This window comes from Perca flavescens, chromosome 12 (assembly GCF_004354835.1).
Source record: "Perca flavescens isolate YP-PL-M2 chromosome 12, PFLA_1.0, whole genome shotgun sequence".
In the NCBI taxonomy this organism is placed as follows: Eukaryota; Metazoa; Chordata; class Actinopteri; order Perciformes; family Percidae; genus Perca; species Perca flavescens.
In genome coordinates, this window is record NC_041342.1 from 2,276,911 (window position 1) to 2,292,195 (window position 15,285).

The 15,285-nt window shown below is 41.6% G+C and overlaps 1 protein-coding gene across 3 annotated transcripts in view; it reads left to right on the forward strand.

The window, feature by feature from the left end:
• LOC114565765 (ABC transporter F family member 4) overlaps positions 1-14,401 on the forward strand; it is a 28,358-nt gene extending 13,957 nt beyond the window's left edge. For 2 of the 3 annotated variants that reach the window (XM_028593996.1, XM_028593998.1), the window contains exons 9-16: positions 4,146-4,201; positions 4,578-4,665; positions 5,576-6,235; positions 9,577-9,721; positions 10,191-10,528; positions 12,734-12,801; positions 13,013-13,057; positions 13,825-14,401. In XM_028593996.1, the coding sequence (XP_028449797.1) occupies positions 4,146-4,201; positions 4,578-4,665; positions 5,576-6,235; positions 9,577-9,721; positions 10,191-10,528; positions 12,734-12,801; positions 13,013-13,051 (1,394 nt within the window). In that variant the 3' untranslated portion in view covers positions 13,052-13,057; positions 13,825-14,401. The remainder of the gene's footprint in view (positions 1-4,145; positions 4,202-4,577; positions 4,666-5,575; positions 6,236-9,576; positions 9,722-10,190; positions 10,529-12,733; positions 12,802-13,012; positions 13,058-13,824) is intronic. The other variant, XM_028593999.1, reaches the window with a different exon arrangement.
• Positions 14,402-15,285: the final 884 nt, after the last annotated feature.

The window sequence follows — 15,285 nt, forward strand, 5'->3', positions numbered from 1 at the left end:
ATTGTGTGTAATACTGGCAGCTAGCGGTTAAAATAGTTACTGCACTACCAATTCAAAATACTGGAGAGTCGTCTCCCCCGCCCCCTCCTGCCCAGACTCGAAGTTCACGGGGGTTGCCAGGCTGAGACCGCAGCATTCACAACAATGTAGCTGGACGCTTTTCTCCCATAGCCAGACATTACTCCACAGCACAGCGGAGTAGCTAACGTTAGATGCTAGTCTCACATAGCCAGACATTACTCCACAGCACAGCGGAGTAGCTAACGTTAGATGCTAGTCTCACATAGCCAGACATTACTCCACAGCACAGCGGAGTAGCTAACGTTAGATGCTAGTCTCACATAGCCAGACATTACTCCACAGCACAGCGGAGTAGCTAACGTTAGATGCTAGTCTCACATAGCCAGACATTCTCCACAGCACAGCGGAGTAGCTAACGTTAGATGCTAGTCTCACATAGTCAGACATTACTCCACAGCACAGCGGAGTAGCTAACGTTAGATGCTAGTCTCACATAGCCAGACATTACTCCACAGCACAGCAGAGTAGCTAACGTTAGATGCTAGCTATATTGACAGTCATAAAAGCCCGTGCTCACGTGGAGCTCTGTAACCAACTAACAGACACACTTTTCCGGCTTAAAATTACAGTATTAACCGCTAAAAACACAACAACCTCACTGTCCTCTCCACACGCCAGTCAGGCACACTTCCTCGGCTTAGAATTACAATACGAAACGCTAAAAATACCACTACCTTGCCGACGGAACACACTTCATTGGCTTAGAATTACGGCAACAATCGCTAAACACACTGCAAACTCATAGTCTCCTCTTTCCGATTTACAGCCCCCCTCTCGTGGCTTAAAATAACTCACCGTTGTCGGCTCCAGCCGCTGAACTACACATTGTAAACAGCCATGGGCTGCTTGCCTGGTCCTCCCGGTAACGTTAACAGTTAGCAGGGTTAGCATGGCGGCGTTAGCCAGGACCAGTCGGGATCACTTTACTGGCTATGTCTCAATTGTTTTTGCGAGTAACCAACTCGGTTACTCTAGCTATATAATTCAATGTGAGTACACAAATGTTGAAATGACAAAAAATGCCCATCCCTAGTAGCTGTGATAAATTAGCGTGGAGCTAATGCTTACCGGTTCAGGAGAAAATAAGCCAACTCTGCGTCCTTTTGGGCTCTAAGCTGTCTCCATCTTTCAAATACATCTCCAATATTTACCAGGGGGTTGTTACGTCTCTGGTCACGCAACTGTTAGAAACATGCTGTTTTAATTTTTTTATATCATGTAGAATCTATCTCCGTTGATCCTGTTCGTTTGTTTGCTGCTTAAATGGCTGTACTAACGTTACAGCTGTAGCGCGCTGGGTTTACGTTTTTACAGGTATATATCTGGCAACCCGGCCTGCCTGTCAAACTGGGCCGTTGATAACAACACACAGATCAAAACATAAACATAAATTCCGTCACGGAATGTAAATTTCAAAAAGAAAAAATACTGAAATTAGCATTGTTGTCAGAAAAGATAGTATTTAAGTTTAACATGTTTCCTTAATATCTGATGAGGCATTGGTGTAATTTTTGGATTTATTACAGTACAAATATTACATATTGGACCTTTAAAAAAGAAAAGAAAAAAAAAGTAATAAAGAAAAATGACTGTAGGTGACCTTAAAGAACGGCTTGTTTATTGCTAAGGCCATATGGTCAAAATGTAATGATTTATTAAATGTCCTAAGCAATAGGCACAACATTTTTTGTCACATACAGCAAACATCTCCTCACTATCTGCGAGCTGCCTGTCCCCTCAACACACTGTAAAAAACCGCGGTCTCTGTAGACAGCCCAGGCTCCACAAACAGCAACAAAAACTAACGGCACCAACCTGCACCACCAAACAGGATTTTGGGGTGGGGGTTGGGGAGGTTAGTGCGCGGAAACACGGAAGGGAGGGGGAGGGGGAGGGGACGGGATGAGGAGGAGGGAGGGAGGGGCGAGCTAGCCTCTGTTTAGTTTGACAATACTTTGAACGTCAACAAGAATAACATCTCCCCAACATTGCTTAGAGCACCTTTAATATTGTAATAAGGGGGGGTATCAAAAACTGAGGAGGACATGCTGTTGGATGCTGTCCTCCTCTCCTACTTTAATGCCCAACAAATCTATCTCTTTCTCTCCCCGACCCTGTCTTTCACTGGTTGAAGCCTGAAAATATTGTAAACAAATTAATAACATAACTAGTTCCACTGGTGGGACTGTTGAGCTCTGTTTCAGACTGATACCTCCGGTTCAGACTGGTCCTCATCCTCAACACGGCCCTTTTACAGTCGCCAAAAATACTTTTCAATACTCAATCTGGATTGAAGCAGCAAACATTCAATGTAACCGTAAAAAATGACATAACATTATTTATAATACGTTTGATTCACAGCTGCTACATATAGTGTTTTGACCTCGACAACCCAACTGCATTTTACCGCAAACTTGCAACTAGTTAACTTTCTAAAGCAGGCACAATCACTTGTTTGCTAAAAGTCGGCTCGGTGATTATGAATGTGTGATTGTGTAAAGGTGTTCATGAGATAGATACCAACCTTTCGTGAACTTGTGAATTTCGCCAGCCGTCTTCTCTCCTTGATGGAGACAGACGCTGAGTGCACGGTGGGCTTGATGGTGTTTTAAGCCTCCAACGTCGCCCTACAGGCAGCTAACCCTCACCTAAAACCTTAAACATAACATTGCCGCGCTGCCTGAAAGGCGACGTTGGAGGCTTAAAAACACCAAACACTGCACGGTGGGGGGGGCTGTGTGTGTCTGTGTGAACGAGACCCAAGTGACAGAGAGATGGAGGAGAGCAGGGAAAGGAAATGCAGAAGAACGTGTTTTAAATAGCGTTAAAAAATAATTAATAACAAAACGCAATGTGCAGCGGCTGGTGTTGATAGTGAAGCGCACCGCCACACATTAGTCTGTGTGGGAAACACTGAGGCCTATATCATCATGATACTTATGTCACCATAAGATATTATTATGATTTTAAACATATTGCAATAATTTGTGATGTATTGCAATTCATCACTTTTTTTCCAACTTCAAATATTTCCCATTTTCAAGTGATGTGGGACATTCGTTTTATCTAAAAAGATCCATTTCTCTGGGTGTTCATCTCACTTCAATTGTATTGCTGCAAAAGCAGTCAAACTGACCAACACATATATAATAAAAGATCGTTACTTGGCATCTGTGTATTGCTACAGTATTGCCACGAAAAATATTGCGATGCTATGCTGTATCGATGCCCCCCACCCCTAGTAAACATTATGCTTTCTAAACATCAGCATGCGTTTAGCTCCAAGCACCGTTGTGTCTGAATACAGGCTCACAGAGCCGGCTGCAGGGCTGCAGAGACTCTGGCTTTAATCACTCAGAATCCCATGAGAAATAAATGAACCCCAAACACATTTATTGTAAGAAAAATGCGGAACATTATTTAAAGTGCTCATATTATGCTCATTTTCAGGTTCATAATTGTATTTAGAGGTTATATCAGAATAGGTTTACATGGTTTAATTTTCTGCACATTGCTGCAGCTCCTCTTTTCACCCTGTGTGTTGAGCTCTCTGTTTTAGCTACAGAGTGAGACATCTCACTTCTGTTCCATCTTTGTTGGGAGTCACACATGTGCAGTACCTAGGTAAGGACTACTAGCCAGTCAGAAGCAGAGTATGAGGGCGTGACCCACGTTGGTCTCTAGGCTGGACTACAATAGAGCTGTTTGGAGCAGTTTGTGAACAGTGTTTTCTGTTGGAGATGGTAAGTCCCTTTGGGGGGGACTTTGGGCTTTTTCACTTTGGAAACCTATAACGTGCACAAAAAAATATGTAACACAATAAAGGAAAGGGGAAAAGCCCAAAAGCATAATATGAGTACTTTATATAAAATTGAACTTGGCCTTGTTTTGCTCCTGTAGTGTCCCCAGTAATGTTGCTGTACTGCAGTAGTTTGGATGTAATAAAGTATGTCACTAAGTGTCAGCTTTGGTAAATACTTGATACTCCTGAAGCACTAATAAAATAAAATACATTAGATGAAGACTTTATAATGGCATAATGGTGTTTTTTAATCTTTTTTCAGACCCTGATTCTGAAAATCCTGATGAGGAAGAGGAGGAAAATGAGGAGAAATCTGAGGTACCCTAAAACATTTAGTTGGAGGGAGTGTTGTGGCCAGGCTGTAAACTAACCTGAAAACAAGTTACTCTTGTGGGGCGCCTGGATACCTCACCTGGTTGAGCATGGGCCCCATGTACTAAGGCTCATTCCTTGATGCAGTGGCCGCTGGTTCGATTCTGACCGGCTGCATGTGATCTCCCTCTCTCTTCCCTTTCACATCTTCAGCTGTCCTGTATAGCAAAGGCCTAAAATGCCCTAAAAAAAAAGAAAAGTTGGTCTTGTTAGGAGCGAATTTGAATCTAAACACAAGAACATATACAAAAACAATTAGTAATAATTATAGTAGTAATAAGTTAGTGTGTGTGTGTGTGTGTGTGTGTGTGTGTTGACTCAGAGCACAGAGGGCAGTGACCTCACCCCCCTGAAGCCTGAAGACCAAACTGAGACATCACCCCCCCCAGAGGACCCCATCTCTGACACTGGTAACAGTTACTGTACTCTCTTCCAGTACACCACGCGTTAATCCTACCCAAAACATACAGTATACAACCTAACCTTTGTTAAACACAGTATTATCAAATCTCTTAATATTTAGGAATATACCCTGAATATGTTTTATTACTTTGGAATTATTTTTGAAAGTTGGCCGTAATTTTGTATTTATGGTCATTTATATTTCTCTTTTATAAGTCTATATCCACCAGGAGTAAATATTTTTTTTTATAAGTAAGATATGATTGTAATGTTTAGTGAATTTAGTACCAATGGTGATTTAAGTCACACTGATGATGACCCTGATGAAGTCAAGATAGCCAAAAGTGTGTGTGTGTGTGTGTGTGTGTGTGTGTGTGTGTGTGTGTGTGTGTGTGTGTGTGTGTGTGTGTGTGTGTGTGTGTGTGTGTGTGTGTGTGTGTGGTAGAAGAGCAGTGTTTCCTTTTCATGCCACTTTCTACTTCTACTCCGCTACATCTGAGAGAAATATTGTACCTTTTACTCCACTACATTCATCTGTTACAGCTTTAGTTACTTTAGTTACTCCACTACATTCATCTGTTACAGCTTTAGTTACTAGTTACTTTACACATTAAGATTTCTGCACACAGAACACATGTAGTTTATAAATCTGATGTTTGATTCTAAAGTAAACTCGCCAACAATATAACGACTACAAGTCACGCTGAGATGATGAGACCATTAAACACACAGCTGGTTGGATCCTTTACTCTTTCTACAATGGGAGGATTTTTTTTAACTTTTAATACTTTAACTTAATTTTCCTGATGATACTTTTACTTAAGTAAACATTTTAAATGCAGGACTTTTACTTGGAGTATTTTTACAGTGTGGTATTAGTACTTTTACTGAAGAATCTGAATACTTCTTCCACCGCAGCAGAAGAGCAACTCGACCCAGAAGTCAACATCATCCTCAACATCGAAGTCAGCGACAGCGAGGCGGCCGAGCCAGAAACTGTCCAAGCGCTCCCTGAGGAGGCGACAGAGTCCGGAAAAGAACCCCCAACTCCCAAGAAGAGGAAGAAGAAAAACAAGAGTAAAAAGGATGTAGAGACACCAACTGCAGATCCCCCGAGCACGGACTCATCGACCGCAGATACATCCAGTGATACTACTCTGACCACCAAGACTGGCAAAAAGAAAAAGAGAGCAGAGGAGGTGGCAGAGGAAGAGACGGATCAGAAGCAAGAGGAGGAGGAGGAGGAGGAGGACTTGTCTCAGGCCACTTCACCAGAGAAGAAGAAGAAGAAGAAGGCTAAGAAAAGGAAAAGGGAGCCGAAAGAAGTGGAAGAGAAAGACGAGGTTACTCCTGTCGCTCCCTCAGACAAGAAGATCAAAAAGAGAAAGGTAAAAGATGTAGAAGAGGAGCAGAGCGAGCCAGCAGGAGTGGAGGAAGAGGAGAATCTCGTGAGTCCGGCAACAGATGAGAAAAAGAAGAAGAAGAAAAAGAGGAAAAAAGATGGCAGACAAGAGGTGCAGTCTGATGAGAGAGCAGCAGGGGGAGACGGAGACGCAGCAAAGCATCTGGAGGTCACAGGTACTCCAAATATACAGCACCTCCTTTAATCAGCACGGTTGGTTGGTTGAAGTACAAGTTTGTACAAAAAAGTTGTACAAATTGGGTATTTCCATTTTAGGCTACTTTCTACTCCACTATCAGGGGAGAACTTTGTACTTTTTTACTTTACTACATTTATCTGACTGCTGTAGTTTGTAGTTACCTTTTAAGATTAAATACTTGCACAAAAACCGTATGAGTTTCTAAAATGATATTCTGAGGCTCAAACTCCTAAAACTTCAATACTAATAATAATAATAACATGAGCATTACAACCCGAGGCGACATTCTGCTGCAGAAGGCTGCGTTCAGACTGCCTGCATCGGCCGTCGGACCGTCTGGCAAAAAGGCCGATCACGTCATGTGGCGGTGGCCAATGATGTAAGCGGAGATCAGACTGGTCGGTGTGTTTGAGCTGTGGTTAGAGGCGGTGTGAGAGGACTGAACTGACAGGAGTCTGTGTAATAGCTGAATGTTTCCTGCAACAACAACAAAGCACTCGCTATGTCTCACTCCTGTCTCTCTCTCTCTCTCTCTCTCTCTCTCTCTCTCTCTCTCTCTCTCTCTCTCTCTCTCTCTCCGGTGAAATGACGCTGCCTTCGAGTGCGGTCGGAAACGTTGAAATCTCTAAACCAACTGACGGGAAACGGTAATTGTGAAAGATAGGCTACGTTCACACCGCAAGTCTTAATTCTGATTTTTTTTTTTGTTGCTCCAATTTGATTTTTTTTTTTTTTTGGGCTGTTGACATGACCTTTTAAAAGGTGGCCTATATCAGATTCCAGTGTGAACTGTTTGCGGTTTCGAACTGACCCGCACGCGCAAAAGAACAATGACATCAGACTAGGGATGGCGAAAACTAAAAAATTTCTTGACCGGTCACCGAGCCTCATTAACCGGTTGAAACCGGTTAACAGTTTAGTTTTAAATATGCTACGCTATTTGAAATATCAGCCATTTTGAGCCGCGCCTGCAATTTCTCAACTCTGTTGCATCTCTCTCTCTCTCTCTCACACACACACACACACACACACACACACACACACACACACACACACACACACACAGAGCCCTGGCACCGCCCTTCCACTCAGGTCACGTTTTTTAAATCCCCTACAGCGCGAAACAAGTCTCGCCAATGCGGTGCAGAGGAGCTTGTATGTAATCGGAGGACAAATGGCTCCTTAGTTTCGAAATAGTTTGGGTACAAGCCAGGTGATCGCGTTTAAAATAAAGTTGTTTGTCTAGCGTTAGAAGCTCATTAGAAACATTGCCGCGGCTCATTTGAGAAAATGACAGTTCGGAAGAGACGCCGCTTTAGTTTGAGTGTAACAATAATAAAGATGATGATCATCATCACCTTAAATGTTACCACTGAAATGCAGATGTAATGTGTTTCCAAATATAAGCCCATCTTATGCGGAAAATTGCCTAATAGACTGCAACAGGATACAACCAATGGATAAAACAGGCGAATAGGCCTAACAAAATTAATTGTTTGGTTCCGGTTTCCGACCAACCCTGTCAATTAATGTGCGACCCAAATTTATTTTATGAGCTTTGGGAAGAAATGATACTAATTAAATAAATACACAAATAAAAAGTTTAAGGCGAACTATAATTACATTTTTGTACAGCCCTCTTGCGATGCAAGATGCCAGTTTTCCTCCAGCAATGAGGACGGCGCCTTCAACCAGCCCTCACCGGCCACGGCGGCCAGCTACAGCGCTACTGCGCCGCCGGGGAGCTTCAACGCGTTAAACAGGGCCGATGAAACCACTCATGAACTATATGTTGTGTTTAATGTCGTTCAAGAGGATGGCAACGTAGCAAGCAAACCCGATCAAATGAAAGGTAGACCCCCTTTAGAGAGCTCTAACGTTACAGCAAGTCCCTGGGGCTCAGTGGAGGTGGCTAACAGCAGTGAAGCTAATGACAACTTCACAACACAATTAATTTGGATACAAGCGTTGCATTATGGAAGATAGATGGGATTCTGAACAGCGATGCACACACACACACACACACACACAGCAGAGCCGAGGTGTCTGCGTTACTTCACGCAGCACATGTAACTGGCTAGAAACGATATCTACAGCTTATACATTATTTACTTCCGCTGGCGCAGATGAACTAACGGTCCACTAGTTAACTGTAAGAAGCCTACAATAAACCCTCCATGATTAAAGAGTCAGTATTTATCAAAACCCACCTACCTGTTCTACAGGCAAATTTAAACATGTAGAAACCGATATTTCAGTCTACTCTTCATGCGCTGTCCACTCTTGCGCTGTCCGCGCTGTGCAAACAAAGCTCTACTCTGCAAATAGCGACTTTACAAACAAGCTAAAATGAAAGATGTCTGTTTCTTAGTTTGCAACGAATCTGGATTTTTGGACAAACTCTTGTAAACGTAGCTGCTGTCTAAACGAACCATCCTCTCCGCTGGAGCGGTAAACCTGTGGCTGTATTATAAGACCAAAACAAATACATGTGGCTACTTAATATGCACGTGAATTACAGGTTTTCAATTTATTAAGTGACAACTGTACATGTAGTAACAGGTAGGCTATGTTATGAAAATATTGAGTATCCATCTCTACTGTAAAGGCAAAAAAAAAATCCTACTTATCCTTTGCTGCCACTGGGAAAAAAATAAAAAATAAAATCAATTCCCTATCAACCCATGACCTCAACAAACTACAAACCGGAACCAAACAATTTTTTTTTTTATGCCTTATGAAACGTGAGGGATTATTTCACTTCACAGAAAAAAAAATATTGGAATGAGATGGCTAACTGTAGTAGCGTTTATTCCAATATCTATAATTGCCTAATTTAGAGATCACTTTTTTTTTTTTTTTAACCGACTAACTATAATTTATGGTCATCGGTTAAAATCCCTACATCAGACGCAGCACGCCGTTGCACTAAATTTAGGGAGGTTATGGAGGAAGTCAGCATTTTCGCTTTTATTTCAAAATATTTGTGTAATGGCAGACGTAACATTGAGCAGGTGCTGAGGAGGAGGAGAATGAAGAGAGAGAGCCAAATTGGCTATTTTGGCGTTTTACGGAGTTATGGCTGCAAATTCACTACAGAGTCTACAGTCTGTGTGGATGCCTACTCGACGTTTTTAATTTTACTGGCTGTCTAGGGCTAACTCCCGCCAGTGCATAATTGTTGACAAATGTTGATGTAGATTGACGTAAAAGTCGCATCAACCCCCCCCCGCCTCACCACCCTGCGGCAGGTCTCATTTTGGTGTGGTTGTTAGTGGCTTACTTTACTCTACTTCTTCCTCTCTGAACTCCTTTTAGACGGCGACTCCTCTGAGCTCTCCTCAGCCAAAAAGAAACACCGCCTCAAGAAGAAACTGAGCCTGACCAAGAGACTGAGGCGCCACAGGCAGGAGGAGACGGCCATCATGAATCAGAAGTGGAAGGAGAAGAAGCTCGCTAAGAAGTCTGTGGACTTTTTTTCCCCTTTGGCATCCTTATGTCTAAAACGTCCCATTATGTACACTCTTACTACTACTTTGTCAGCTGTTGTAAGTGTATGTAGTTCAGATTCAAATTTAATGAAATAGAATATAGAATATTTTTGGAAAATATACATTTATTTCAGTACTTAAACAGTTACACAAACAAAAGGGCCAAACAATGGAAAGGTAAAAACTTTCAACAGAAAATGGCCGCAGAAAGTAAGATATCTTTACCATAGTAATGCCCAAATGCTTTTTTGGAAATATATATATATATATATATATATATATATATATATATATATAAAGAAATGCATAATGTGTATTTTGATGAAATGTAACAATTATGGAATAATAAGGATAATGTGATATATATATATATATATATATATATATATATATATATATATATAATGTTTTATATATATATATATTTACCATTTTCCTCAGACTAAAACGGATGAAAGGGGCAGCAGAGGAGACACCTGATTCTGCTCAGCTGGATGACGACACACCAAAGAAGAAGAAAAAGATGAAAATGAACACGGAACAAGAAGAGAACTCCTCAAAGGAAAACCAACCGCCAAAGAAGAAAAAGAAGAGATTGGTGGAGGTGGAGGAAGAGGATGAAAGCAGCACTGTGCCCGCTGAGCCTCCTGAAGTCGACTCGTCTCCACTTTCAAAGGAAATCAAGAAGAAGAAGAAGAGAAAGATGAAGGCGGGAGAAGGCGAGGAGACGGCTCCCGTGCCCATCACCGTGAGCCAGGATGGACCTGCAAAGAAAAAGAGTAAGAGACTTTATCATTGTTAATCCTTTCATTTTTTGATTGTTTGATCAAGAAAATGTTAGAAAATAGTTCCCAGTTCATAATAGTACCTTTCCGTCCGGAGGGATTTTTGCAGTTCCTAGAACATAACATTCCTAGAACCCTTTTTTTCCTCATGTTCCGACTGGACAAATTTGGGGATTTTTAAGTTCCTATGACCACAGTTCCTGTAACTCTTTCAGGGCAGGCTCTTTTCACTGTTCCCTTCTCAGCATCGGGACCTAGGTCAACCAGGGTTGGGTTTATGGTACAGACAGACCAACAATGGGACAATTTTAACAGTTTTTGCCATCTTATTCACCACTAAATTCACTTCTGACAACGTTTTAGGCGAGAAATTAAATGTTTAGATTTTGAATATAGGCAGTCTTGCGAAAATTGATGCCGAATTGACAATTTGCTTCAAAGTTTTCGGAGTTGAGAAGCTCCATGAAGTGAGGTGACAGCCAGCCAGCGCCTGCCCCGGCCGCTAGCTCGTCACTGGGCCAGTCCTGCTCAGAGACCCCGCTGTAAGCTGGAGGTCTCTCACACACACACACACACACACACACACACACACACACACACACACCCGCTGTAAGCTGGAAGTCTCTCAGACCGCTCTTGTAAATAAGAGGCTTTTATTTCAACGGGAACCTGCAGGCTTGACAACCTCGCTGGCCTGCTGTCTCTCACACACACACACACACACACACACACACAGACAGTGGACCAATTACAGATGTGTCTGCGTCGTTGTGTTGTTACATTTTGAGAGGTGCACATCAGGCTACGGCGTAGGATCGGTATCTCCACGTAGCTATGTACGTACGCACCCCGTTGATTTAACAGAGAAGCATAAATTGGCCTTAACTCACACTTGGCCCACTTGCCTTGAACCGTACCTGAGAATGGTTGTCTCACTCCCTTGCGACCTTCTGATCATCTCGCCGTAGCGCTAGCTGAATAGCTGCGAGCCTACCCTTTCCAACGACCTCTTCCGTGTCTTCCTAGCCCTTCCAGAAGCTTAGAAATCCATCTGTGAAGACGGGACTTTTCGGAGCCTGTGCGGAGACTATGCACGCAGTTCCAGAGCGATAAATCCACGATTGAACGGCTATTTTCTGTGTTTTGTACCAAACCGCGATCTACTGTACTTTTCGCTAGCCGGCAGCCATCTTTGATTTGGACACTTAGACTGACAGCTGTGTTGACCAATCACATGAAGTAATGTGCCCAAAGAGTTTGCTCAGTGAATAGAGAGCCTTTCGAGGAGGGTCTTATTCCCTAGGTCTGTGTGTGAGTGTATTAGGAGAATAAAGAGACCAGGCAGGGACTGGCGAGTGAAGCCTGCAGGCTGAAATTATTTGGCTTACTGATGTCAAATTTCAGACAGATAATACATTGAAGATGACACGACTAACTTTTTGGATAAAAGCATATGGACTTTTATGGGAAAAAAAGCTACATAGTTTTATATTTGTGGTAGTTACAGAGTTTATTTCTGTTTCCCCTGATTGCCAACACCTAGAAGAGCAATTTTCAAAAGCCAAAAGTCTTGGCCATTATTGTTCTCTGTGTGATTTCAACATACATTTCTGTGAGATTTCATTTCCATTTACTCTTTTCTTTTGTCTTTATAGTCATTTAACAATGTATATATTCATGTGACATCCCTGCAGCATGCATATCCTGATAGCCCAGGTTCTCCTGAAAGAAATGGTCTATAACTTGATTGTGCATAACAGGGTTGAGATTATACAAGCATTATTACACGAGGAGACCAGGCGGACAAAAGATGGGGGGGGAAAAAACGGCTAAGACCTCAGAGGGTTAAAAGTATCAAGTGTCCTGACAAGCCTGGAGCCGATCACTGAAACCTGTAGCCCAGGGCTTGTATTCCCCCGGTTCCCACCGCCAAGAACCAGACCGGAACATTTAGTCCAACTGAACCGTGCCCAGGCATGGTACGGAGCCATAATACTAGTCAAAGGAAGCGGACTCTGGGGTCAAACGTGCTCGGCGCCGGTTTACTGTAACTGGGCCGAGTCTGAATACGCCCTGAGCTGCAGCGGTTCGGACATAAATTAGTGTTTTAGAAAATATAGATTTTATTGACTTATGAACGTCTGCATGTGGTGAAGATATGATGTGTCACGTGTGTTCTGTGCTGCCTGATGTTTGCAGAGAAGAACAGATTAAAGGAGAAACTGGAAGAGACGGAACCAGCTGCAGACCAACAAGCTACTTCTACAGTAAGAAACCCCAACACATCAGACTTCTCATAACAGTACTGGCATTAGAAGTTGAGTTGCCACATGTATGCATGTTTGACTGCCATGTACAAGGAGCTAAACATTTGGCCAAAAAAGTGTTGGGCAGGGCATTAGGCTCACTCAATAACTTGTCATTTCTGCATTTATTTATATTTTAACCAAACTTTATTTTTCTTTCTGATATTTCCAGAAAAAGAAATCCTCCAAAAAGACGATCATCTCTGATTAAATGTGGGTAAGTTGAACGTTTTCACCTCCCGTTTATGAAGTTACTGAAACGGTTTTGTGATATTATCTTTTAGATCCATTCAATGTCAATTCAGGCTCTGCAAATTTTCAATAACACAGTAATCTGTGCTGAGAGCTGCATACATAGATAGGCCTGTCACGATAACACATTTTGCTGGACGATAAATTGTCCCAGAAACGATTGCGATAAACGATAATATTGTCGTCCTGAGACCATTTTCATCTAATATAATGATAATAATGCAGGTACACCTTTTCAAATATCAAACTTTTATTTCCAAAAAATATTTAACACTGGAACTGGAAGACATTTTAAATATCCACATTAAATACATAACCAAAACCAATAAATAAAATGGACTCTGTCTCTGTTAACAAAAAATGCACTGGAATAAAAACCTAACACAATCATAAACAATAAATAAAATGGAATTTTTTCCGGCTGCGATAATTTCCATTTAAAAATGATTGAGCTCATTTTTATTTATAATGCGATTAATTGATTGATTGCATATTGCGACAGGCCTATACATGATCATCTCACCTATGATTAAAACGCATTTGCTGAGATGGACTTTTTATTTTGACCCCTAGGGATTTATGGTTAACAATAGAATGCATCACAGTAGAACATAATGGAAAAAGATGAGTGACAGACCCAGAAGTGACATATAAAGTTGCTGTATATAAGAAGCACGTTATGTCCTTCTCATTTCTTTCTCTCTCCTCCCGCCCCGTGTGTTCTCTGATCAGACATCAGTGAAGAGTGATTGGATCTTGGACCTAAAAGCCCCCCCCCCTCCCGAAAGGACAATCTGCATCATGTTTGTGCCTTTACTCTGGAGTTGCTGCCTGGGATCAACATCAGTGTTCAGTAATGGCTCACTGTCTTCAGCTGGAAAACTGTGAAAGCAATACAACTAATATTATCAAAGAAGGCAATTGTTTGCAATTGTCCCATACTAGTGAAATGCTAAACAATACTTATTTTTTAAATGTTTTCTGTTTTGATGGGTTCAGTAGATGAGTCTTATGTTTTTAGTTATCAGTCAGTTCAACATTTTTCTACTCTGTTTGGTTTTTAAAGTAGAAAGGTGTGCTTTTACTTTTCGTGTAGTCATAAAGCTGTGAAGTTCTGTTTTTGTTTTTGGGAAATGGTTTTGTTTACAGAGTTCTGTTTACACACTTTTCTTATTCATCCTAGACATATTAACTATGCATCTGATTAAATCTTGCTGCTTGGGAGGAGTCTGAACTACTGGGATATTTGTTGGTGTTCTAAAAGCCAACATGTGTGAGAGAAAATAAAACTTACTTTCATTTTGCAGTAGCAGTGAGTTTTGCTAGTTCACCTTCACACTGTTGCACACGTGGCATTCACGTACTATGGGAGTTACCAGTTTTCTGCATTGAGTACTTTTACTTCTAATATTTTAAGTACAATTTGCTGATGATACTTCAATGCAGGACTTTGGTATTACTACTTTTACTTAAGTAAAGGATCTGGACACTTCTTCCACCACTGGACATATCTTACAGAAGTGCCTAAAAAAGCTAACTTACACCTCACGGTAATTTATGCTACATTAAAGCATGCTATTTTTTTTTGCATTTTAGGAATTTATTGGATAGGACAGCTTAGACATGAAAGCAACATGGCATCATGACTTTGCGTAAACATACACGCCACTTTCCTAAAGCCAAATGGCGTGTTATATGTACGCATTTTGAGCTATCCACGTTTATGTCTACGCTGTATACAGCGGATGGAAACATACACATTATGGCGAGAACGTGCCGTACTATCACGAGAACAGTGTCGCACGCTTGTGAAGTAAAAAAAAATTAAAGGTTGGGTTTAGGAAAAGAACATTGGGAAAGGCTTTAGTGACACACAAAAAAACGACAAAAACACAATGTTGACCGACGTGACACGCTTAGAAAACAAACGGTTGGGTTTAGGGAAGAAACATTGGGGAAGGCTTAAAGAAAAAAAAAAATGCGGGATGCAGTCCCTGCTCTCCTGGGTGAAAGTCCTGTGTTTTACCCATCTGCCACCCCCCCCCCACCAACCAACCTCAACTTGATTATTTTTGACACTGCTGTAACACTTGAGATTCAACAGATCTATATATAGACTGGGAACTCTTTTCCTTCCCCTTGTATTAGATCATCAAAAGCACATTTCTTGCTGTTGACTGAATAACTTGTTTC